At 39.3% G+C, this 26,039-nt stretch overlaps 1 protein-coding gene across 1 annotated transcript in view; it reads right to left on the bottom strand.

The window, feature by feature from the left end:
* IPO7 (importin 7) overlaps positions 1-16,754 on the bottom strand; it is a 36,019-nt gene extending 19,265 nt beyond the window's left edge. The window contains exons 1-8 of the mRNA XM_065066176.1: positions 16,528-16,754; positions 7,354-7,435; positions 5,573-5,726; positions 5,050-5,208; positions 2,526-2,682; positions 1,805-1,894; positions 1,304-1,398; positions 1,120-1,204 (exon numbers count right to left, since the gene is read on the bottom strand). Of these exons, the coding sequence (XP_064922248.1) occupies positions 1,120-1,204; positions 1,304-1,398; positions 1,805-1,894; positions 2,526-2,682; positions 5,050-5,208; positions 5,573-5,726; positions 7,354-7,435; positions 16,528-16,611 (906 nt within the window). The 5' untranslated portion in view covers positions 16,612-16,754. The remainder of the gene's footprint in view (positions 1-1,119; positions 1,205-1,303; positions 1,399-1,804; positions 1,895-2,525; positions 2,683-5,049; positions 5,209-5,572; positions 5,727-7,353; positions 7,436-16,527) is intronic.
* Positions 16,755-26,039: the final 9,285 nt, after the last annotated feature.

Raw genomic sequence — 26,039 nt, 5'->3', positions numbered from 1 at the left:
AAATTACTAACTTCAAACACATGCACTGTAAGAGAGGCAGATGACAACTCCCACCCCATCAATCCATTCTGTCCCTTTGGGTAAACCTGTAGGTTGCTGCCATATGGTAGGACTATCTGAATTATGAATTTACTCCAATAAAGGTAAATCAAGGATAGTTTGGCATGAGTGCACCCATTATTTGTGCAGTGGAGCATCTCCCTTATGAGGAAAGGCCCGGGGAGCTGGCTCTCTTTAGCTTGGAGGAGACTGAGGGGTGACCTCATTCATGTTTACAGATATGTAAAGGGTGAATGTCACGAGGATGGAGCCAGGCTCTTCTCAGTGACAACCAATGATAGGACAAGGGGTAATGGGTATAAACTAGAACACAAAAGGTTCCACTTAAATTTGAGAAGACACTTCTCAGTGAGGGTGACAGACACTGGAACAGGCTGCCCAGGGGGGTTGTGGAGTCTCCTTCTCTGGAGACATTCAAAACCCACCTGGACACCTTCCTGTGTAACCTCATCTGGGTGTTCCTGCTCCAGCAGGGGGGTTGGACTGGATGAGCTTTTGAGGTCCCTTCCAATCCCTGACATTCTGTGGTTCTGTGTGTAACAGACCCTGCAGAAGTGGCAACTCCCAGACAGGCAGGTGTGTGGGAAGTGACCATAAGACTCACATGTTTGTAATCAAGCCTCTGCTTCAATCAGGCTTTTGCAGAAGGCTACAAAGCTTAGAGTTCACTGACTTGGAATCAAAAACCAACTATATCATCATGGTTAAAGGGTAGGTAAGAAGGTCAACTATACCGCACAAATACTTAACTCCTCCAGAAAGAGAAAAATTGACAGCATTTATCTGAAGTTCATCTGACAGCTTGTTATATGACGGCATATACTCTATTCACAGACTAGCAATGCTGCATAGGCTACTATCAGTGAATTGTCCTACATGGCAAATTAATAATTTTTAATAATTGTTTTCTTTTAAGCCATAGACGTCAGTGTTTTCCATACAAATGTGCTTAAAAAAATAGTTGTGAAGAACAAGAAGTTTTTTCAGAAAATCATGAAATAAGAAATCACTACTAACTCTAAACTTATCCTAATACCCCCCACATTGAGTGGTTCTTACTTGCTGAACACCAACAGCAAATGCCTTCAGGAACACTTCAGCAAACTCATTGTACTCCTTGGAAACGTTACCAGGGCTTCCATACCTGGAATTAGAAGCAAGTATGCAAATTCAAGGGTGCAGCAACGTTACTGACTTGAATATTTGTTTGGTTTTTAAAAAATAGTAATAGAAGAGACAATACCTCTCAAAAAGTCTAGCTAAGATATGCAAAGCCCACTTCTTGCATTTCCACCAAGGCAACTCAGGTCTATCATCTTCATCAACTTGAAGGGTTTCCTTTAGCAAAAAAAGGAAAAAGATTATTCATGAAGAGTTCAGATCACCTGTATTTTGAACAACCACACAGCATATATTGCCTTTAACCTGCCATTTGCGCATCTAGCTTAATAGAAGTATAAAGTACAGCATATCTAAAAATAAATCCCATGATATATGCTGCATAAATGGTCAACACATTCTTGAAACAGGAAACCAAAATAAGTTGTGTTATAATTTAAAAACAACAGAACTCCCACACAAGCTACATATTTTCAAAACTTGTCTAGGGTTTAGCTTCAAAATTTATTTTTTGGCAGCTACTGAGAAAAAAAGAATGCAGAATTAAAAAGCTTATTTTTTTAACATTCTAATGAATGAAAAATATTTCATCTTAAAGACATCAATAGCAAAAAAAGCCACTTACAGCTGGTACATCCCTATCGACAACAGTCTTCAGGATTTCTATCCATTCAGTCAGGTTTTGCTGATTTATCAACTCCAAAGGTAATGTGTACTTATTTAAAAAAAGCAAAATACATTTATTATAAAGCAATCTGAAAATGTTACTTTCACAGTTTGAACCCTAGCTGTTTCAAATCTTTGTCTGCACTTAGCTACGAAAGATGAGCAAAAGACTCAGAAAAACAGGCTAAAGAATTTACCACAAGTTAATCTATACCCTCTATATTCTGAACGGTGCTAGAGGTCTTTACTCCAATTCATTCCACTCATGCAGTGCCAAGACACTACTTAAATGGATGTTACACTAAATTCTGAAGCAATTAGAAGCATATTAAGAGTTTCATTCCAAACTGCTGCATTTACAGGGGTAATTCTACATAGGCTGGCCTCTACAATCTCTCATTAGAATTTTCTCACCAGTTTCCCAGCAAACACACCACCTTAGAGGGTGGTGTGCATTAGTTCTACCTAATGCCAACCAGGAATAGCACCGTACAAAAGTACAAGTACAGCACTATCAAGCATACCAAAATCCTGTGATTCATACCACAGTTGAGTAGTAGGGGAAATTATTCAGATGTAATCTAATATAATTAATACTTCTGTCATTTACTGTTTTAAGGAAAAGCGCAATGCTTTATATTAAATTACTGATCAAGTATACACGATTTTTTTTATTTTACCTGGACAAGGGCGTAAAATATTTTGAAGATCTGTTTCTGGATGAGGACAGACTGATCAGATGGATCATTCAAGAGCTGAATGAAGCTGTCCTTCAGAACTGGTAGAAAATGTTGCATTGCAGCTATTAAAGGACTCCGCTCCTCTGGTTTTTTGTACCTTAGGATAAGAACAAACTAGTTTTGTAGATCTTTCAGGTAGCTTTTTTATTTTAAAAGTCCACCTTTCCCTGGTGTAGACACAAGTAGGTTGTATTACAGTTCATAACAGCATATGATTTTTAAAAAACCCTTCTTGTCACAGAAAGCAAAATAAAGCTATAGCCAGACAACATTACACTTAAAAGGCAAGTTAGAAAACTGCTGAGCATCCATTACTCCACTATATATCCACATTAGTTTCCTGCTGGTAATGCACTCCTGCCAACTTGCTCACTTTGAACACTACATCATGTTCAGCCACATCATTCCTATAGTGAAAAGCAATCAGAGCGCTACAAAGACCGCAAGCAAAAGGTACGAGATTATTGCCAAGGGTGGCAGACACTGGGCTGGTCAGTAAAACTCCAGAAAGACGTTTATCAGAGTTCACAATTTATCAAAACATTTCCAGAAGCTACATTACTTCATTGACATCGAAGAAAGCAAAGCGGGAGGTCACTCACATTTTACCAGTGATGTCTCTCACGTCTTACCATTTAATTTGCCCAAATCTAACAATCTGATACAGAATGTAGGCTTCAGGGCCACATGGTGGACCCTGAGCAGGCTCTGATTGCACAGCTTTTTTTTTGTTTAAGCAATTAATATTGCAATACTCCTGGGGAGATTTAAAAAACAAACATTTTTGGGAGACTTTTCACCAATATTTAGTATTGATGTTCAGCCTCTTAAGCGGTGACAATGTGCAGAGATGTAAGTCAACTCAGTCTGCTGCCAGACGTTCCATAAAAATACTACAAAACAGTGAGCTCAAAAATCCTGATCAATAATATAGTTTCCATGTATTTTCTGAAATTGAAACCAAAATAGAAGGACTAAATGTTGCTCAGGAAAACTCTGTTTCTAATTTCCACAAAAGACACAATTTAAACAGATCAGAAGAAATGACTGTGCAAAGAACCATTTGATCTTGGTGGCTGGATTTGGGCAAAAAAGAAATAATCTTGAGAAGTCCCGAGATTTTTACCCTTCACATTAAAAAAAAAATCCTCCCCAAACTGACATAAGTAATTTAACAAATTTTACAAAAGTCTGCTTACACCCATTTGTTACACAATGAAATGTGCATATTCCTACATGATTTGTGAAACCAACCCTTGTTGGCTTCACCAGAAAGCTGAACAAGTACGAGCAGCTGCTGGTCTCAAAGGGTTTGATCAACTAAGATACAAACACACCTGTTACCCGAGTTCATCACGCAACTGACTGCGCTCCTTCCAAAACTCTTCCCTAAACAAGGATTGCTATAACCATAATATACTACCAGTGAACACTTCATGCTTTGTATCTCACAGATCTCTGCTGTATATTTGTTAAAGATGTTTCATTTGAAAATCAAGTGAGAAATTTGTTAATTTTCTTTTCCTAGCAAGACTTGCAATTTTCAGCCACAGAAATAACTCCAGCATGGGATTACAAAGGTCTTTACAGCTTTCCTGTAAACAAGGATTTTTGAGTAACCGATATTCACTTATTTTACACTAATTTACATAAAATTCATGGAATTAGTGAAAATTTTCAATGCAACAGTTAATTCAAGTATCTGAAACAAAAATGTTATGCATGACAGTGCTTTGCAGAAGTTGTGGATTCCATCAGTTCCGCTGCAATTCCCCAACTCTAGGATTGCACTTTTCTCTGACCCAGCTCAAACGAGCTTCCTATACCAGCAGCAGCAAAGCTCCACAGAACTTCTCGAAGCACAGCCCCTGCTTCAAAGCCCTGAGCATAACAGCAAATACAGGGCAAAGAACATTCCGCTGTATGGGGGGCCAGTGCCTTGCATCCAGGAGAAGAGTGGCCTTTGATAAAGATTTCCGATGATGGGCTGGATGATGCTATCAAAATTTTCAAAGGGTTCATACCAAAGCCAGTCAAGTAATTCTGAACTTCCTAGCATTCAATATTTTATCCTTTGAAACCTTTATATGTTTACTGTCACCAATACCCAGAGTGAAAATTGTCTAAACCTGGTTTAAATAAATAATTTCTGCAAAAGTCAGGATTTTGAGCAGACTTTCTTATTGCTATAAATCCATAAAAAATACTACCAAATTAAGGCTTTATAACACCCTCTTTTTTTTCTGATCTCAAGCCTTTAATGAAGGCAGTTTCTCTGTAATGGAGAAGATACATGAGCCAAGATCTGCATATTGATTATTCAAGAATATTTTCTAAAATGAGATTTTTATCACCTTTGTACAACCTCACACACAACTCTACATGGTCACAATATAAATACAGTATACAAAAAATACACATAAGTATATTAATTCTGCTGGTTTATATGGTAGAAAAAACTTACTCATAGTTTTTCACAAGCTGATAAAGACAAAGAAGAATTCCAAGCCAACAAGCACTGTTGTCAGACTGAAGATAAAATCCAATTTTCTCTACAACTGCAGTCCAGCGACTGGGATAATCATGCTTGATAATATGGTGAATGCAAGTAGTAAGCTGTACTCTGGAAATCAAACATACAATGAGTAAATAAGTTACTGCTATTATTTTTACAATATTCTTGTGGTGCTGAAACAGTCAATATGGCCCAACCTTACACTTGTTTCAAGTTTCATTTAGAAGGTTTAGTTCTGTACTTTCTACTTAATACTCCCCACTTGAGGAATTTCCAATTTGTACATGCTGCACAAACTGAAAACTGTTTTTCCATCTACATTAATTCTATGCTTAGGTTACACAGTGTATGACAACGATGCTTAGCACACAGGTGATCTTAGTTGTGCAGAAAAACCCACAAAAACAAAAACAAACCCAACCCCAACAGTCAGAAACCACAGCCAATTCATAACCAGGTTAAAACCGCATACCTGATCAGCTCAGGAGAGTGAATAATGGCTTCTACAATATTTTCACGAATACAGTGTCTGTCTTCTTCTGGGATGGAGTAAGGTGGGATCTCTCCTGGAGCAGTTTCACGATCAGGCCAATACTGGGTTATCATATTTTTCAAGTAGATAACCCCTGTGAGACAAAAGTGGCAAATCAGATGATAGCCATTCAAAGTACAGAACAAACATACATTTTGCAAAAAAGGACTGAAATTACTAATGAATTGACCATTTCTGACTTGGGGAATCAAAATACATACACCATGCAAACTATTAACCTAATAATTTAATAGACTGATGCTATTTTACCCATATATCGTTAAGTTTATATTTTTAGTTATATGAAGAATGTATTTTTGTATAAAAATACTAAACCTATTGCTTTTACCTATGCTACAGCTAAATACTTGTGGAACACTTTAGCAATACACTTCTAAAAAAATCCTTTATAATTATTTCCTCAGTGTTGTCATTCAAACAAAGCAAATAAATGCTAATGACTATATAAAACAACTAAGCATCTGAAGTTTGTGATACAAAAGTGAATGCTAAAGAGAAACAGAGCTGCTTTACACCAAGGTTATGGGACACAGCACTGCGCAGCAATCAGGCTGCCGGCACAAATGTCTGCATTTACCATTTGACAACAAATCCAAACTGCTTAGGTGGCAGAATAGATTACACCACTTGGAAAGAAAAGGACTTACAAAATGCAACAGGAAATCTCAAACTACAAACTAAGAACAAAGTTGCTATTAATTTAATTCTATGTACAAATCCATAAATAAACTTCTCTTCCCAAATTTCATATGCACCTTCTGAAGATTCAGAAATTAAAGTGTTTCTGAAAGGGTCTGCAAAGGTAAGAAACACTCAGCAGACATGTGCCGTTACAAGACTGAAGTGACACAGATTTCAACTTGTCACCAGTGGGATTTATCATGCCATTAACTGCCTCCCAAATCCTGCCCTGTTTGTAAGCTATATGTTGTACGAGTTGTCTCTACTCTCTACAGACTGCTTTGGTGTTTACTTGGCTCACACCAAGGGTGAATTTTCAGAGATTGTTTTTGACACTGTCCCGTCCCCCCCCCCCCTTTTTTTTTGCATGTTATACATGCTAAGCAGTAACTTCTTCAAGTCATCGTCTGAATGGTACCCCCAAGCAATAAGATGAAAATGCAAGTTAGGCTTCTTCTACAACTGAAAATGATCTACTACGTGGAAGATCCAAATAAGTGATCAAGACCACACTTCCAGAACTGTCAGAAAAAACACTGAAGTACCATATCAGAAACCTCTTTCAAGTAATCATAGCAGCACTAAGGTAATGTTTGGAGTTGCTAATATTCAATATCCAATTTTACTGATGGCTTCTGCGCAAATCAACATGGTTCCAAAAGATATGATTTGTTTTCTTTCACTTCAAGCGTTTAGAAAAATCAGTATTACTAGGACATGGTTAAATCACCTCCTTGAACCAGGTGTTGTAGCATCATAAACCATTCTGTTTCCCTAAAGACCACTATTCACCAGAGATAAAGAGAAGCAATCACTGAAGACCCCGCCACCTTTTCTTTCTGTCTTCCCTCTTCAGTGTACAGTGCCAAATATAGGTCAAGATGACTGTAACTTGAGAGACTCCCACCTTTTGAGTATTTAAGATTAAAATAATTTGAGTTCTTTAACAGTATCTGCATATGTACTTGTGTGTATGCACCATTAAAGTAGATACAATGAAAAGAGATTTGAAAACTTGCCTGCCTGTCTCACTGGTAAATCCAGTTGCTCAGACATAGTGATCTGCAGCAGAGTTGAAACAAAGTTCACTGACTTATGAGCCTGTAGAGGGTCAAAAAAAGATAATTATTTAGGTATAACATGTTAAATTTTTGAATACTCCCATTAGGTTTTACAATATCTTTATAATGATGTAATGCACTCAATAGAATACCAGCAGTTCAGACACTTTCACAGTAGTCAGCTAATCAACCAAAGCATTCCAAAGTTTCATGCTTCCTGTATTTGAAGACAGCATGGGGGAGGAAAAACCTGACCGTTTAAGGTAGTAGAGTTGAAGAAATCATTAAATCACTTTACAGCCACCAAGCACATTCCTCATTCAGAACAAATACTTAGTTGAAAGAAGAATGTCTAAATAGCCAGAAAAACCCAAGCGCAGCAAGTTTACATTGACCTTTAACAAGGTATGAATTCATCATATAACAATTTAAGAAACAGACAGCAACTATGTTTTAAAACTAAACCCAGCCTTAAGCAAACCTGTCCAACTCAGCTCATCTTTCTAAAGAAACAGCTTCAAGTGACCATTTATGTGTCACTGCAGCAACTGCACACATACCTATACAACAGCAAATAGTATAGAGACTTAAACAAAGCCACATTCACAGAGTAACAACTTTGCAAGGATTTGCAAGAGTTCACTTAAAAAGAAAACATGTTTTTTCTTACAGGAATGAGAAATGTCATTGTTAGGCTAAATGCTAGATTGTATTTTCAATACAAGGAAACTAACCTTGATATTATTATAGCATCATTTATCCACCTTTCCTAAGCATCAAAAACTCTGAGATATTAATTTTGCTGATAAAAGTAAATTGTAATCCTTAAAAATTCATTCCACTTTTTATAAACTGAAAACACCACAATTTTCCTTAAGGTTAAGTAGTAACTTTTCTGAGTCACCATCTGAATGGTACCCCAAATCAATAAGAGCAAATGGACATGAGCTACGCTGTGGGAAATTCCTATTTTTCAAAAGGAAAAAAAATTCACAAGGGAAGATAGGGCCTTGAACACTCCACCCACAGAGGCTGTGGGACCTCGTCCTTTGAGATATTCAGAACTCAGGTGGACAAGTCCCCATCTACCTGATCTAACTTCAAAAGCTTTGCTCTTTGCAGGGGTCCCTTCTAGGTTAACGACTGCAAGATTCGAATTGCCAAGATATTTCTGATTTATCTTAACTGATATGTCAATATTGTTTCATACACTCTTTGCAACATTTCTGTTAAAGACAACTGCACAGATCTATACAACCTAACCTGTTAAACTCTTAGGAAAACACCTCTTACCTACTTGTTACTTAGTTTGTTACCCCCTACACAAAGAAAATACATTAATACTTCGAAAACCATCAAAATTACACTACCAATTTATCAAAAACAATTGTCTCTGTTCCTGCAGAGGAAATTAATATAATTTAAAAAAAAATAATCAGGAATTACCTATTCTTTTAGTAGGATGAAAGCTCTTTTGACAGTACGAAATGATGTCAACATTCCTCGTAAGTGTGTAACACTGCCCAGCTCACTCCTACAGCACCAGGCTCTTCTCTCCAACTTTAACTTTCCCAAGCAAATATCTCCTGTACGTTCTACTACAAGCAAGTGTAAAAGGGACAGCCTGGGACACGACATTTGCTCATGCATTTGTACTAAGAGTTGATTAGTGTAGCTTGGTTTTTATCTCCTGTTATTTAAAACTCGTTTTAAATGATGATCTTGACTTAAGAATCTCCCCAAAATGTTAAAATGTTACTATGTACTCATCCTGCATACTACAAACCTACAGGCTCAGAAAACCCACAGAAACAACACCCGCGTCTGGTCCAGCTGAACCATTTATTTGTAGAGTGTGCTGTGATGAACTGGGAGTAACTGACACCGCAACATGAGCTCGCATCTTCCTGACCACAGCCCTCTGATATCCCCAAAGTCCTGAAGAAGCAAATACACTTTCAAATAAAAACAACTATTTGTTTTCAACCGTCCTGTAATGGTTGAATAAATACATTCTAAATAAAATTCACTTGTTTATTAATTTCTACTACAGCTCCAGGCCCATTAAATCCCTTACTTCTTAAGCGACATTAATAGGCACTCTTACTTCTGCAACAAATACCCAATGACAGTAGACCCTAATTCAGCACAGTATTCAATTATATGCCTCACATTAATGTCACTGGAAGTCCTCCTGTGCTTAAAGGTGTTATTATGAACTTGCTGAAGAAAGCTTTCTATTTCAATAACCTTTCACTCACCTGCAAATAAGGTCAGATTACAGTGGGCATAAAATGGACTTACAAGTACAAACTGATGTCTTTCCACAACGGCTACGATAAACTTAACAGCTACCTTTTCAATAGTAAAATCTGCAATATATTTCATGTTTGAAATGTTTGAAATTAATTAAATTAATTTTAATATATTAATTATATTTCATGTTTCATTGACAATTATTTAATCCTAGAATTTTTTAAATGAAGAATTACTTCCCCTTTTTCATGAAAAAGGACAACTACCCTTTTAATAAAAACTATCTATTTCAATAAAAAAATATGGAAATTGCTTAAGAACTAACAAGGAACTAATAATAAAATAAGCTGGATAGAAAAATGTTGTGCCTTAAAAGCAAAAACCAACAAAAAACAGATAGCAGTGTATAAAACTGCCACACACTGAAATTTAATAAAATACCAAAGAATAATGTTTTCTTCATTAAAAAAACAAAACAAAACAAAAAAACCCCACAGGACTGAGCTTATGCCTGCATCAAGCTACAGAAGCTCCCTAGAAATGTCAAGTATATTAGTATGCGGGATTAATATATTTTCACCAGATTCTTTGAACTGCCACAAGTTTTAAAGGATAGGACCAAACATCTATACCATTATCTTCTTCTTTTTTTTTAAAAAAAAAACCCTTAAAAGTATTACCCTTATTAACATCTCAAGTATCAGACACCGAACAACCATGAGGATGAGCTACTTTATCACCATTAGTGGTTCAAAGCAGAGATTCAGACTAGAAATAACACAAGGTGGCATAAGTAAAATCCCTTGTACTTTTCAAACAAGCCTCCTCTTAATCCATTCAGTTTGTAACTAAATTCACACAGAGCTACATTAACACTTCTATGCATTCTATATGGAGTATAAAGGACTTCCGAACTGTTTACAATGGCCCCTTCTTGAGCCATGGAAAGGAAGGTGATTCCAGAGAAACTGAAATGTGGGGAGGAGTGAGCACAGCTACATGAAGGCATGTGTGTACTACGGGACAAATAAAAACCCGGTACTACAGTAACTTGTCACTTGCTCCCTGCTTTCGCATTACTATTAGAAAGAACATCCGATGTTTTATTGGCACCCGGAAAAAAACAACTGAACTTCGAGTAAGACACCATCTAGGTGCCAACTTTGTATATACAGCATTCAAAAGTACTTAACACACATCCATTTCAGTTATTTTAATCTTTAGTATTTTTATTCTCCAAAGACAGCTGCCTCTTAGGACACCATGTTCCTTTTCACTGACAACACTGCTAAAAAAACCCAACCAAACAAAAACACACCTATTTTAGGTACATATTCTATACAAATACCAGCTTTTGATTTTAGTGCATGCGATTAGCCAGAATACTTCAAAGGTCTATCAGGGAACTATGTGAATGTAGAAGATCCTGCTGGCCCACATGTGCCTCGGGCTCCAGAAGAATCGGGTGCACTGACATCACTCCAGCAAAAGTCACAGTCAGGTCGTATCATTCTACACAGAAGTCCCACAGCTCCAGTACGCCAGAATTAAAATCAGGATTTCACAATGCCTGCTACCACATACTCTAAGCTGTGTGGAGAATAGAAACAATTTCTATGACTTCATCAAGTTCTGACATCAGTAAAACTTTGTCTTTTATTATCTTGCTCCTTGTTTATAAATATCCTTTTATAATAAATATTAACTTAGAAAACTACAATGAGAACTGAAAAAGTGGTTCTGTCACACAGGCTGCTTCCCAACATGTAACTCAATATTTAAAAATAAAATAAAATAAAATAAAAACGCATCTTGAGTCCTTCCCCCTTACGAATCCTCCAACACGTCGTGTCACTGGTATGACTTTGTTGTCCAACAGCCAAAGAATTCAGGGACTTTTCCCAAGAGCAATCTTTGCTATGCAGCCTCGCTAGTTGAGGAATGCATTCTATCAGACCACAAACGTTGTACCACTGTCTGTTAATATCAATCACTGCTCCAGAACATACAATCTCTTTGCAAATTTCATTGCAGATTTCCCTAGCAGTTTGTTAGCCAAGCGCTAAAACACCTTTTTGAGAAATGTGTCACACAAGCTACGTAATCTGAAATATAAATGAAGTTTGAAGTGAACATTAAAGAAACCAGTTCATAGCGTATAAACTATCAACAGTTAATTATGATGTGGAAAAGCATTTTTTCCCCCAGTAATCACAGCCACTAAAGTTAGTTACATCCATCTTTAATACTAACATTATTCATATCTTATGCAAAACCTGCATGTCACTAAATGATAAAAACAAGAAGCTTAATCTCAGGTAAAATGACCTCCATGCACTCTTCTTGGACATTGAGAATTTAAGATACTGTAATAGACATGCTACTATAGGCACCTCTTTTACCATTACCAAAAATGCAAATTGCATGGCTAATATTTAGCATATACTGCTGAACTAGAGCCCTTGGTTACTTATATAGTTATACAAAGTAGCACACATTTAAATAAAGGCTACAATTTATTTTTAAAGTGGCTGAAAAAATACAAATTCAATGCATCTCTGCCATTCCAATTTTGAAAAAAAAATCTACATGCAATTTTTCATCTAGACCATAACAGGACTAGGTGAACACAACTATAAGACTGAAATGAAACAGTTTTGGGTTTTTTTTAATAGAAAGGTAAAGTCAGGAACTGCAAGGCCATGCTGAATCAGCAAACCACCCTGCAGAACTCTTTCAATTCTTTTTTAAGAACCCAGCAGGTGTGGAAGTCATTCTGACCTCTGGTTTTTGCAAGCTAGTTCTGCCACCTCTCATGCAGCTACAATGTATATGTAAATCCAGTTAAAGCTCCACAAAAAATACATGCACGCTTATCAGATCTCACAAACATCCTTGACACTCATTTCATCAGAATGCCGTCTGCAAGTTCTGAAGCCTATTTGCTCCTCTGTTCGCAGAGGAAGAGAGGAATGTGCTCTTAGCAAAGGCTAGCTAAGCACACACAGTAACTATTTGCTAAGTCATGAGAAAGTGGCAAGTTGCCCTGCCTGCCAGGATTTTACCTTGTACTGCTCAACATGCAACAAGAATATAAGTTACTCCCAATGAAGACAAAGCTCCATCGGTTCCTTACTGCCCCCAAGGGGATTTCTGCTGTTGGACCAGCCTTGATACATACAGTGTAGAAACCATCCTTTTCCCAAAGCATCTCCCATCTAGCATACATCAAAATGTATAGATGGAAGACAAGGGAAGTGATGAAAATTGAAAATAAACAAGTGCTTTTGGTAAAATGTCACATTCACAACCTTGAAAGACAGTTCATGGTCTTATAATCAGAGCCAGGAAACTAGGGCTCTGTTCTTGTTCTTACACTACAGTATCTAGCTGTAGGTGTTACACACGAAGACCACGTTAGAAAAGGTTAAAAAAAAAAATAACGATGGGGCTAACACTATAAATACATATCCAACAGTATCCAAAACAGCATTTCAGCATTTTAAAATTCCTAGATGAAAGGGACAATGTAATAACCAGCTTGCTTTTTCCCGTTTGACAACCTTTCACTCCAGGTCTCTCAGTAGTCAAGAGTCCAATCATTTAATTTAATCATTCCATCGTTCTGACATTTGTATCTATTAAGCAGGCAATGAAAGACACTGAACTAGGCCCTGCTGCCTTCAGTTAAATTGATGGTGTGCTTTGGTGACTAGTCAACAAGCTAAAGCATTTCTCCTTCTCCTGTCATTTATGTTAGAACATAAGAAAGCTTAAGCATAACGTAACTTCTGAAAGGCACCTTTTCAGCAGAGCAACAGAATAACATTTTTGTAAGCAAACTTTGTTAAGCTTTGACTTAAAAAAATGATGAGTTATTGGGGATTGCTCTCAAGATGTCTTAATAGCTCAGACGCACTGGGGTTAATCTCAGATACTCACAAGACATACATAAGCTATAAACTCTCTACAATCGCAAAGAAGCAACCTCCAAGGAAAGTACTATCTAGCAACTGTGCCTTTATAAATATGTTGATACTAAAAGATGAAACAACACTGTGTATTATTTTCAGAAGTGCCATTCCACAGCTGTATAGTTAAAAATACCTATTTTCATCACCATTTCTGGGAAACACTTTATATACATAGTACAAAGACTGTTTCAGAAGGCAACATCATCTTGTTGCTTTCCAGTACCTTACTTGAAGAGTCTGGTTCTAAGTCCCTGTAAAACACAGCTTTCCCCTGTAGGACAGGGACAGATACCTCAGGGTACATCACCAGCTGGAAATTACACAGGAAGCTGCAGGACACAAGAACTACTGGTATCATTGCCTATAACTTATTTTCACAGCGGGCAAAGTAAAGCCAAACAGATTCAGATACCTGCAGTTTTTTTAGCATATCTCAACTCCAAAATTTCTCACAGCATTTTATATGCAGGCAATATAACCTGATAAAACTTAGAGAAAGAAGAAATATAGCATAGAACAATTAATGACTTAGCCAAGGTCAAAGGAAAAATAACGAAGCCAGGATAAACCAAGAATCATACTCTGGGTTCCCTCCTCCAGTCAGTGGAAACTTTGTTGATAGTGTGTGATGAAGACAGATCTAGATAGTTAACTCTTCCATTAATTAGGAATATCAATTACTGACTGAAGCACATTCTTTTCTGATAAGGTAAAAGGACCGTTCTACTGAAAACCAGACTCATCAGCTCAAAAGAGGCACTTCAGACAAATTAAAGGTAAACTAAAAGGTCAACCAAGGACAATTAATCAACTTAAATTATAAAAACACTTGTGTGTGCCTGGCCATGTGCAAGAATACTGCTTACTGCTGAATGACTTCATCTTTAGAGTGAAGAAGACCCTCATACCTGAAATATAATACTAATGAGTACCACAATTTCCCTAATAATTCACAAATTCAGACCAGTATCCTGCAAGCAAACGCAGAACTGACTTCAATAAACCTATGCAAAATAAAGACCATCATGTGACTAAAACTACAGATACATACAAGTGCTTGCAGATTTAGGGTTTAACCAATATTTTTATCAAAAAGGTCTGTGCAAGATCAGTGAGACTCTATTTCCAATCATAAAGAATTCTTACACATGTCTGTTTTTAAAGGGGCACAGATACTTGGACTTTATGCCAATTTAATACTTATGTAGTACACAATACACCATGATGTTTCAATTCAAAAAGCTGAATAAAAAACTGTTGCTGGTGAGCATGATCCTTCATGCAACAGAGTTAGCCATTTGCTGAAGATCCCGACTGGAAGAGAATTCAATTTCCTGCACATTCAGCAACTTAATACCTGCAGAAAATAGCTAAAATAGATTCAAGCAAGTTACTATCTATAGATATCGACACGCACAGAACACAAAAAATTGCATTTTGGAGCCAGCTTAAGATTTAATATATATTACTGTCTTTATAGGTAATTACATTATTTGCACTTCTGGTTTAAATAAGAAACACTAAAACACTTTTTACTAAAGTATATGGAAAAGATAGTCAATTACTTTATACAAACTTCAGTTAAACATTGAATAATTTTACAGCTATTTATTTAAACCGTACCAAATATTTATTTGTAATTCACTTACTAAACATGCAGGAATTCAGCTTAATTACAATTTTTTATAATATGAGAAACCATACCTTCAGTTCTTGAATGTTTCTCTTCTGCCAGCAGAACATTTGGCTCACCTTTATCTATGCTTTGCTGAACATCTGTTGCAGTAAACCTATTTTATCAGCCCTAAAGTCTGCTTAAGAGCAACAAAGAAAAATGTTTGTGGAAAGGGCCAACTGCAGGCACTACAAGAGCTGCCACACAGGCTTATCCTTTACCTCCTCCATCAAGCTATCACCTTTTTTCCAAATCAAACACTAGAACACCTTTTTTACAAAGTACCTAAAAGTCCCATGGCTGAGCCTTGTCAATAAAGAAAAGTTTTCACTTACCAGGTGGAGTTAAGCAGAACAAAAATACAAAATTGAAACCTGTGGAACTAGGACCTGCTGCTTTTGTTATACCCGAATGTGAGACCGTAGTCTAAGCGAGTGACACATCTGGGTTGGGAACTCTTGTCTTCCCCCGTCTCTTGGGCACATGTCCATACTACACCCAGAACACACACCTACCTCAGCAGGCTGCCCAGCCCCAGTCCAAAGGATTTGTACCAACTCCAGACAGCGCCAGGCTAGCAGATGTCTCTGAACTCACTCCACGCCACCGTTAGGCTGCACTGCTTATTAAGCAACGGGGGTCCTTGATAAATCACTGCCCTCCACACCCAAGGCTGCCCTTAGTCCCAGGCAGGATTTGGTCTGGCCTCTGAGCCGGCGGGGCCCTGCGCCACCGACGGTTTTAAACACTCCTCTATGGATTCCCCGTTCCCCAGCTGAGCAGGAAGACAATGGAGATAATTTGCTACCGACGGGAAAGGCAACGGGGGCCTCCCCCCCGCCGCTTTCTGCCGCCAACCCCCCGCCCGGAGAGCCGCGCCCGGCACGGCCTGGCCACAGGCCTCGCTGCCATGTGCCGGGGACAATGCGAGGCGGGCGGCCGGGCCCGGCCCGCAGCCGCCGTGACACCAGGCGGGGCCCGGCGGCGGGAAGCGGCTGAGGGCACGGGGAGACGGGGCTGAGGGACTGGGGAGGGGTGGAACCTCCGCCCGCTCTCTCTCAGCCCGTCTCCCCGCGCCCTCGGCCCCTTCCCGCCGCTCCCGCCGGCCCGGCACGGCTTCCCCCTCACATAGGCCTGTCCCGACCCCGCCGCCCGCGCCGCCGTCCCTCCCGCTCTCCCGTATCGCAGCGGCCGCGGCCCCGGCCCAGGCCCCGTCAGCGCCCTCACCTCGTTAAGCTGCCTCTCGGCGGCTTCCCGCAGCGCCGGATCCATGGTACCCCGCAGGGCCTCGATGATGGTGTTGGGGTCCATGGCGGCGGGGGGAAGAGGAGCAGGCGTGGGGCAGGGACCGGGGCCGCGCCGCGCCGTGCGCACATGGACCCGCCGCCTCGCAGCGGCCGCCGGCGCGAAAGGACGGGAAAGCGCCAAAGGCCCGGATAGAGCTGCCCCCGCCGCCGCCGGGGAGCGGCGCCCCTTCCGCCGCCCGCCCCGCCCGCCGCCGCGGGGCGCCACGGGACCTGTAGTCCAACGGCCGCCACGCGCCCAGGCGCCGCTCGCCCCGGACCCGCCGGGCCGCCCCCGCACGCTGAGGGAGGGTCGGACAGCGCGGGGTACGCCGCTCGGTTTCCCCGTGTGAGGGCTCGGTGCCCGGCTCGGGGCAGCCCGGCGGGCGGCGCTGGCCGGTGAGGGCCCGGTGGTGACCTCGGCCTTGCGGCCGCGCTGGGCCGGGCAGGGCTGCCCGCCGTGGCGAGGGGTGGGGAAGGCCGGCACACGCTGTGCCCCGAACTCATCGGAATCCGTTGTTCTGTGGAGATTCTCTCCTTTTACCACGAAAGCTTCCCGTTTGCGGGGTGACTTGGGTGGCTGGTGAGGGCAGAGGGATGCGCGGAGCCAGGGGCGTCCTTGGAGGCACTTGCTCTGTCATGGGCACAGGGTGCAAACGGTTCTTAAGCATCAGGTGAAATCCAGTTTGTTCTGCTAGTTTTAGCAAAAAAAAAAAAAAAAAGTCCCGAAGATGTGTCATAAATTTGTCAGGAAATCAATATGAGCAGAGCTGTCATTTCCAGAGGAGCCAGCTCAGTCACAAAATCAGAGTTGGACAGCTTAGGTCAGTTCTCTGTAAGTCACTTCAGCCTACAAGCATTTAGGCACTGGAGTAATTTCACTTACATGAATAGTCACAATAAAATAAGCAGTACTATTTATAAGTTAGGTGCATAGTGATCTGTAAAATTTAATCTGTAGTATATAGAGTCATTCACCATCATGTCTTAATTTGGAGGATGACATGCAGTGATATGCTTGAAATTTCTGTGAGAGCAGTTTATTGAACAGTCAGATAACACAATCAAGAAAAAAGTTTCTCAAACAGCCCAGCCTGGAACAACTCTGGAATGAAGACACGTTAACAGAAACCGCATATTAAATAGAAAAGCAGAAATGCAGATGCATATAGAAAATAACACCAATTAGAAGTGATACATTTGAGGAAATTGATAGAGGACACTGTTTAGTCAAACAGTTTCAGGAAATGCCACATTAAAACTTTATTCCCTTTGCCACCCTACCGCGCTAGTGGTCTTGCAAACGTTTCCCACACGCAGAGTGGCACGTCGCCTGGATGGAGCCAGCTTGGCTTTGAAGGCCGTTCTCTCTCTGTTGGCCAGCGTCCCAGAGAATGGCCCAAGGCAGGCAAACCAGTTCCGTCCCAGCTGGCAAAATCTGCACTAGTCAGGTTTATCTAGGCTGTCTTTTCATATATGAAACAGCTTAACAGACTTGCTTTTGTATAGAAATTTTCCAAATGAGTAACTTTTCCATTATTGTTGCTGGACTAAAAACCAGATTTCTCAGTTTCTCTTACTGCTGTTTTGTTGGTGTTTGGTGTTGGTTTTTTGTTGGCTCGTTTGTTGTATGTGTTTTTTTAGGTTTGTGTGTTTGTTTCTTTTTTTTACATAATATTAAATACTGATTTACACTACATAGGTGTTGAGTATTTTATTGCAAATATGAAAATTAGTGCCTTGTTTATAAAACTAAACAGTGAATAAGCTATGAATGCCAAGGTTTCTAAATAAGTCCGGGAGACATACAGACCCAGAAGACGCAAGTGGCAATGTAGCATAATTTCAGGACATGATGTCAAAGGATGTTCTTCTATATATAAGTTGCCCAGATCTGCAGTCATGCTCCAATTCTAGATGTTGCCCACAATGTAGAAAAATATAAAATACTGCAGGTTCAATACCATTAAAAAACGCTACAACAAAGTATTTTCCATGCTTTTGTGTCACAGCAGAGATAACAAGATCAAATCTCAATGCTCTTTGTACTGGAGGAGCAAAGCAATAACGCCTCTAACCAGAGAGGATGTAGATGCTAAGCTGAGCCAACAACTTATGAAACAGAATATATCTTCTCTAAAAAAAAAAAATAAGTACTTCAAAGACAAAGGACTCATGATGTGCTGTTTGTACATAATACTCTTTGTCAGATATACAAAGATCTGCAAAGAAGAGCACAATGGGACATGAGCCATGGTCAGCAGAGGTGCTGTGGCTAGCGAAGCTTATTGCCAGAGCTGTTACTGTTTGTATACAAAAGTGAGGAGGACAAAATAAAAGTTATACAGAAGAATATGTAAGCAATTGTCCAGAGTCTTGGGTACTCTGAAAAAGAAGACATTGTATGTCAAGGAATGTTTGCATTCGTAAGGATGTTTTGCATTCGAATCTTTGCTTGCCCAGAAATAATAACAACTAATCTCACAGCAGGATTAATTGCATAAATGATTCACATAAATTAATAAACGCAAGATTCAGTCAAGATGAACATTTCACAGATATATGCCACCAGCGCTAAGAGGAAATATCCAGAATGTTAAAAAAGGATTTTATCACAAATCCAAACAATTTGTTGATGGGTAGTTTCACGTTAAAGAGGAAGATGGAATAGGGAAGTTCAAAGAAAACACATACTAGTAGTTTGAATGGAGCAATCCAACAGGTGACAGCTGATAACACAGTATAAGGGGATGGTGAGCTGCGGCATCCTGAACAGTGAGATTTTATTTGGATTAAATAAATACACCCAGTTCTGTCAGATACTTTCTTTGTATAGGATTAGCAGAACAAAAGAGACTTAAGCCTAGACATCACAGGACAGCAATTAGTGAGGACCTTGGACAAAACTATTTAGCAAACAAAGGAGGCAAAAAATATCCCACCAGAGCAAAAATAAACGTCTTGCAAGATGCAACAGATGAGTTGATATAAGACGTAATTGTAAAATCAGATTTCAGATTGCTAGAGTTATCATTGGAGAGAAATGTGTCCCCTAGCCAGACAAGCCTTATCAAATTCTTGGTCTCAGAACAGCAAAAATTGTATCCATGCTGCAGAGATTAGCTGCCCGATAAATGTTCTCTGTTGTGTGTGAACACTTCTAGACAACCTCAGGCTGCTGTGGGAGAACTGAGCTTCTCAAATTATCTCATAAAAGGCAGATGTGGTATTGCACAGGCCTCAAACATTGGATACAAATCAGTTGCAATTACTCCTGAAGATAAACTCTTAGAGACTGTCTTGTGTTTAGCAGTCATTCGTATTTTCCCTGGAAAGTTGGAACGATAACAAAGACTGTATTTGTCAGCTTTAATAAAGTGGTATATTCCCTTGGAGCTGACTGCAAAGCACTGCTTAGCACGTATGCCTTTCTGGGGTACCATTCTCTTTATGGTAAATGAAAAGCTACAAGTCAAAAATTGTGTATAAAGGGAGTGCAGCTATCAAAGATCTTTCATGAACCTTGTAAAGTTTTGGTGCTTTCACTAGATCTTTCCAAAAATTTTGCGCAAATCTTCATGCCATCTATATGTTCCAAAAAAGGCAGTAGCTGATAAATGCTGCTGTCAGCTGTTCTGTGCTGGAACAGATTTGACAGCAGCCAAATTGACTCCAGCTAGGCAAAGACAGCGTTTTCCTGCATCAACAGCATTCAAAATATCAACCCACAATTTGGAAAAGAATACTTGCATGTGAAAGTACCTACCAAGCCCGTAAATCCAAATGAGTTTGGACATGGAGTGAGCAGATGAATTACCAGCTTCACCCCTAAGGTAAACTTTGCTGAAATTCTGTTTGGGATGGATGTAAAGAAGCCACTAAACTCCTCTTTGTAGCCATGAGCTTAATAGTCGCTTTATCTCCCCAAAAAAACCTGCAAGCTGCCCCCACCCCCTCCAGCCAGACAGCAAGGCTTGAGTGGATGCTAAACTCCGTATTCAAACAGCTTTCCCAGGGGACAGAGGCTGAAAACAAGATGCGGTCTTTAGCTGGTGGAAGTGTATGCAAGTGGGACAACAAGAGTAGAAATGCTGAGATGAAGCAGCAAAGAAACAGTCACTGTAACAGAGCCAATGATATTAAGGTCCTGAGTAAGTGCCAAGGAGATGGAGCTTTTATAGAGCTTTTAGACCAACGGTTTATAAAAAAAAAAACAAAAACAACAAAAAAAAAAACCACAAAACTCTGATGTATTATTCTTCTGAGTTCAGAAAAATGAGACTTCGAACTTTTTTTTATAAACATCTCTTCAAAGGTGCAGGACTCCCCCATCAATTCTTACTTCTGACAGATAACTCTGGGCAGCAAATTGGGAAAAAAGAACGACAGTATCTCCTCAAGAAGAAAATACTGGGTACTGAACAGCTCGTAGTGAAGAAAGATGTAACAGGATCAAATGTGTAACAGATGAAACTAGAGAATCACTGAAACAAATTCCCAGTGGAGTAATCAGTACTCTGTCTCTCGACATCTTCTGAGACTGGATGCTGTTCTGGAAGACGTTTTAGTAAAAACACAAGCTGTGCTTCAGTCAAAACAACAAGATTAGGGCTTTATTAAAGAATACATGCATAAAACTTGAATTACCAGTACTATACAGGATGTTGGGCTAGATGTGATCACAAACTGCACGATGGTTTGATTTTTGCTGTTTTCTTTCATGTTTGATGTATCTGCTCCTGAAGGCTCAGTTTCCACAAAGTGGAAGTCCAGCTAACCCAGCTGCACAGTTTTCCAGCTTGTACATTTATATTTGTATATGCATCTATGCTTTTAGCTTTCCCTGATCACAGTTTGGAGTCCTCTCCAGCTCTGGAACTCTACCCGCTGCCAAACTGTGCAAAAAGTTTACTTACCTTCATGCAGGGAGAACGAAGCAGAAAGAGGCAGTTTCAGATAAGCCACAGTGGCACATAGACACAGATAATGAATGTTGGATATTAGAAAACGGTAAATTCTGTGAACAAAAATGTTGAATTTCATGGCCCTTGGGGAAAATACCGAACTTACAAAGCTGCAGAATGGTGCATCTGTGACACCCCGGTGAGATGAGCAGGAGAGAGTAGCTGGTACTTGTGGCACTAAGATGGCACTAACAGTTTGTGCTTGTTTTGTGTTTTTAGTTCAGTTGCAGAAGCACAGAAGTTAACAGATGTATTGAATGGAATGTGTTGTATTACTGTGAAGTGAAAACTCATGCTGAAGATCACAGAACTGCTGCACGTGAGTACAACATGTCCTCAGAATAGTGGCTGTGGTCACTGTGTTCTCCAGGAATGCTTTCTCTCTACGTGCGTTATGGGCAGGCTTTTATATTTGCAAGAAAACATGTCCTTTCCTTACCATTCCTTAAGTAGGACCCCGAGCTCACCTATTTTTTATGATTGTTCCTAAAATGGACACCTAAGGATCAAACATAATGTGGACTTGAAATGTTGAGGAAGCAAACTATAGAAATCTAAGTACAAGGGATATGAATCCACGATTTCTTAGTGTTCAAGCGGATGCCGATTTTTAAAACACAAGCTTTCTAATGCAGTTTTTACAGCCAAGACACAGCAATAAACTGCAATTGTTTAAAAATAGCTGTGAAAATGTTCAAGCTGGGTAACAGGCAAACATTTCTGAAACTTCACAGAAGTACATTTAAGCTATAACTTCAGCTGTATTATTAAATATGTGTTCAAGTGAGGCTTATGGGAGCTGTTTATCAAAGTGTAATTTTTCTTTAATAAGACAGAGAGTTCAGGTTAGTCCAGTTTAGAATAATTTTAGTCTTTATAATCATATCCTGTTTCCATTTAAATTGATTAAATAACGAGTACAGCAGAACAGGACTAGGATTTTATTATATTAAAAATTCACTCAGAATAAATTCTAAGCACTTGGAAAAGCTTTTCATTTGCAAGGAACTACATGCGCACATTAAGAATTTTAGTAATCTCATAACATAGCATTCAGTTTATTAACTCCTTCCAGTCTGTGCAGTTCTAGGCAGTCCACTGGAGTCCTGGCAGTGCTGGAGGCCATGGAGCAGCTGGGGGTGGTCAAGGCCATGGTGAGAAGCCTCTGGTGTGCCCAGGGCCACCACACCCTTGGCCATCAGTTCCCAATGGTGCTGTGAGGTGACACCACAAGCCAGTGTGTTGGGAAGCTCTGTCTCCTTCAAGCACCTTAAACTGCCAGTAAGTACTTAGGGTGTGCAGTTTTCCACAGATGCTGAGCAGTGCAAATGTCATCAGTAGCAGTGAGAGCAGTACATGAGAGAGAAGAATGTGGAGGCAGCAAAGGGGAAAAGAGAGGAAAAGTTTATCCAAGGAGGAGGTGATATAGGAAAAGAAGGTATAAGAAAAGCAGTAGAGGTAAAAGGGATGAAATTGATAAGGAAGTCTGTTATGCAATATGAATGACATCAATTGGCTGTGGTAACATTCAACCAAGGATGAGAAATCAGTAAATATGATTGACCTGTAGTGATGACCACAGTCTTAATTGCACGTTTGGGTTTTATTATATATTTATTATGAAAAGGGAGACATTTTCTATTTGCTGGCACAGTACAATATTCCTTTCTTCTACTTTTCAGATCTACCTTTCCCTGTCCTTTCTAAAGTTGAGAAGACCGGCTATGTATACTACTATGTCAATATAATGAATAATTGCTTATCTTTAAATAAAAGATTAAATTGAATGTTTTAAAACTTTCCTTTTTAATTTTCATAAATAGAAAGTTCAAGATGACAATCATGCAATGCCAAACAGATATCCTTAAAATCCATTCAATGCCAAAATTTTAAGATTTAGGCCAGGCAATTAGGTATAGTCTCTACTCCCTTCCCAATTTGGTATGTAAACAATTTATTTCTTTTAGAAAAGTAACATAAATTGAGAATACAGTTCCCTGGTTTCTACATAATACAGGGGAAGTAGGTAGATAGAAGCCTTTCATGCAGGAAAAAATTCAAACCAGTTCTGTTTCTTTATGGAATATATAGCTGAAATAATCAAAACTGTGTTAAAAGCAGAGACCCCACACAGGGCTGGTGAAGAATCGGAGCTACATGGCCAAGTGCACTTCTTTGGGCCTGACTACAAATAAAGGAGACTGAGTGTTGCTTGGTGAATTCTCTGTCTGTTTGGGAGGAATCATAATAAAGGCATCAAAGAAATACCCAGAGGCAGACAGGGAAGGGCTCACAGCTGACTGGGATTAAAACCATATACAGAGTTTGTGAGCAGCAAATGATCTGGAAAGTTTACTTACAAATACTAAAAAAAAAAGTATTATCCCTTTCTGTTTGATTCCTGCTACACTAAGCGAAGCACAACTTTTGATATGTATTTTTAAAATAAATAGGATTTAATGAAAGTACCTTACTCCTTCACCAAATTATTTTTGTATTAGAAACAACTCTATAGATCATAAGCCTTAGATAGCTGCTTATGAGTCAAAAATAACAAAATTAGGGTTGGAAAGTATGATATGTATTTCCTAGATAGAAGAAAGACATATATCAGAATTTGAGTGTATTAAAAATATATATTTTTTTATAAAACCAAATTATTCTAATTTCCTTCATTTACTTGCATTTTAGATGTTACCTGATTAGCACTTTTATTAGGTGGTTCATACTGCTTATTCTTTGCAAGTCTTTACAATTTACTATTGCTGTCCAAATAGGATGAATATGTTTCCTATTGGGTTATATTGCTTTAAATACTAGTATTTTCTTATTTAACAAAAGCAGTTATAATGCCCAGGAATTGTAAACATAGGACACCTTCTGACCTATATGTAAATTGCTAAAGGAATACAGATATTAAAACAAGCAATGAAATGGATATTATACAACTTCATACTGTACCTGTGGTCACAGGTATGTGTTTCTTGAGGGCTGCTGGTGCACCAGTAGCCTTTTATATGGAATAATAGGTGGGTGAGATGCAGAGGGCGTGTGCTACTGCCAGGTATCTGCCCCCATATGACATACAAACATATGGGGGACACAGCTTTATCGTCAGTAGCTGCTGCATGAGCACCAGCCCAAATGTATCAGCATTATCCTTCACTGAGGCTGAGTTAGTACAGAGCTGGCCCAGAAATTCGCACTCCCGTGGCTTCCAGGCTCTAGGTAGCCAACAGCGAGATTAAAATTAGCTCAGTTAGGCTGGCCTGCAGGATGAGCGCACGTCATGACTGCTGCACACCAACTCCTGTAGCTGCAACGGCAAGGCAGGGACTGCGTGTGGAAACAGGAGAACCATAGTGCCAGTGCCCATGTCTTTGGCTGAACAAGACTCCGTTCTTCTCCACATGTTTTGGTGAAGTAATGAAATGGAAAACACTTGCCTCTCATTTCACCTTTGGAAGGTATGTGAATGATGCATGCAGGGCAACACTGTGTTCTCATGATAACAAAGAGCTGTGTCAGCTTCCTCCCTGGGCACTCCTTGTTTCTCCTTGCTCCTGCTTGCCAGCATTCTGCTCTTCTACTCCTGGGCTTTCCCGAGCAGGACTCATCACTTCTGTATGTGAAATGAATTTTCATGCATGTTTTTCTTGGCTTGACAAGGTAAAATAATGAAATTACTTTCAGCTAAATCAAGCTGAAAGTTTATTAAAGTATTTGCATGAAATTGTATCACCAGTACAGCAAGTAATTCCACATAAAAAAGCAAGTATGTTGCTTCAGCTACAATAAGGATTTCTACAGAATAATAGCACAACAGCTTTTTTTAGTTCTTATAAAACCGCTTATCAGCCTTCCTGTGCATTATTTTTATTTTCTCTGTAGTAGCCTTGCTTATTCAGAAATTATTACGCCATATTAATTAATAATGTCTTACACAAGCATCTGACATTTCTTTTCTGCAGTCATTGACTTTAACCTGTTTTGTTGCAGGAAGTGGGCCAAAAATCCGATCCCATAGTCTGCCCACACTCAAAAAGGTACTAATGTGGCGTGCAGTAGCAAAAGTGTGCAAATGTCCTTATCACAGATGTTTGTAGATCTCGATTTCTGCATTCAGCCAAGATATTCAACAGGAATCTTGTCTAGGACTGGGTGTATAATGTTCAACATTGAATTGAAGGTTTCCTTCACAGAACTGCCATGAATGAAAACAGTCTATACTTATCAGACCGTCCCATTTAATCCCTAATACTAATTAACAACTTACTCTGGGATGCTCATTTACTACAATAGTAAGTGCTATCAGTCATATTTTAGCTTTTTCAATTAGTTGAATAATTTCCCATGGGAATACATGTACAGCAATTAATTTCTCAGAATATGGGCAGCTTTTCCAAAATGTTTCAATAAAACACATTCTGAACTCTTTCATGTTGCTCTGAATTTTAATTAGTTTCCATTGCAGAATACTGGTTTAATGATG

Source organism: Columba livia, chromosome 5 (genome assembly GCF_036013475.1).
Source record: "Columba livia isolate bColLiv1 breed racing homer chromosome 5, bColLiv1.pat.W.v2, whole genome shotgun sequence".
Lineage (NCBI taxonomy): Eukaryota > Metazoa > Chordata > Aves > Columbiformes > Columbidae > Columba > Columba livia.
Note: the sequence above shows the minus strand (reverse complement) of the source record. Positions and strands in the feature narration are given on the sequence as shown.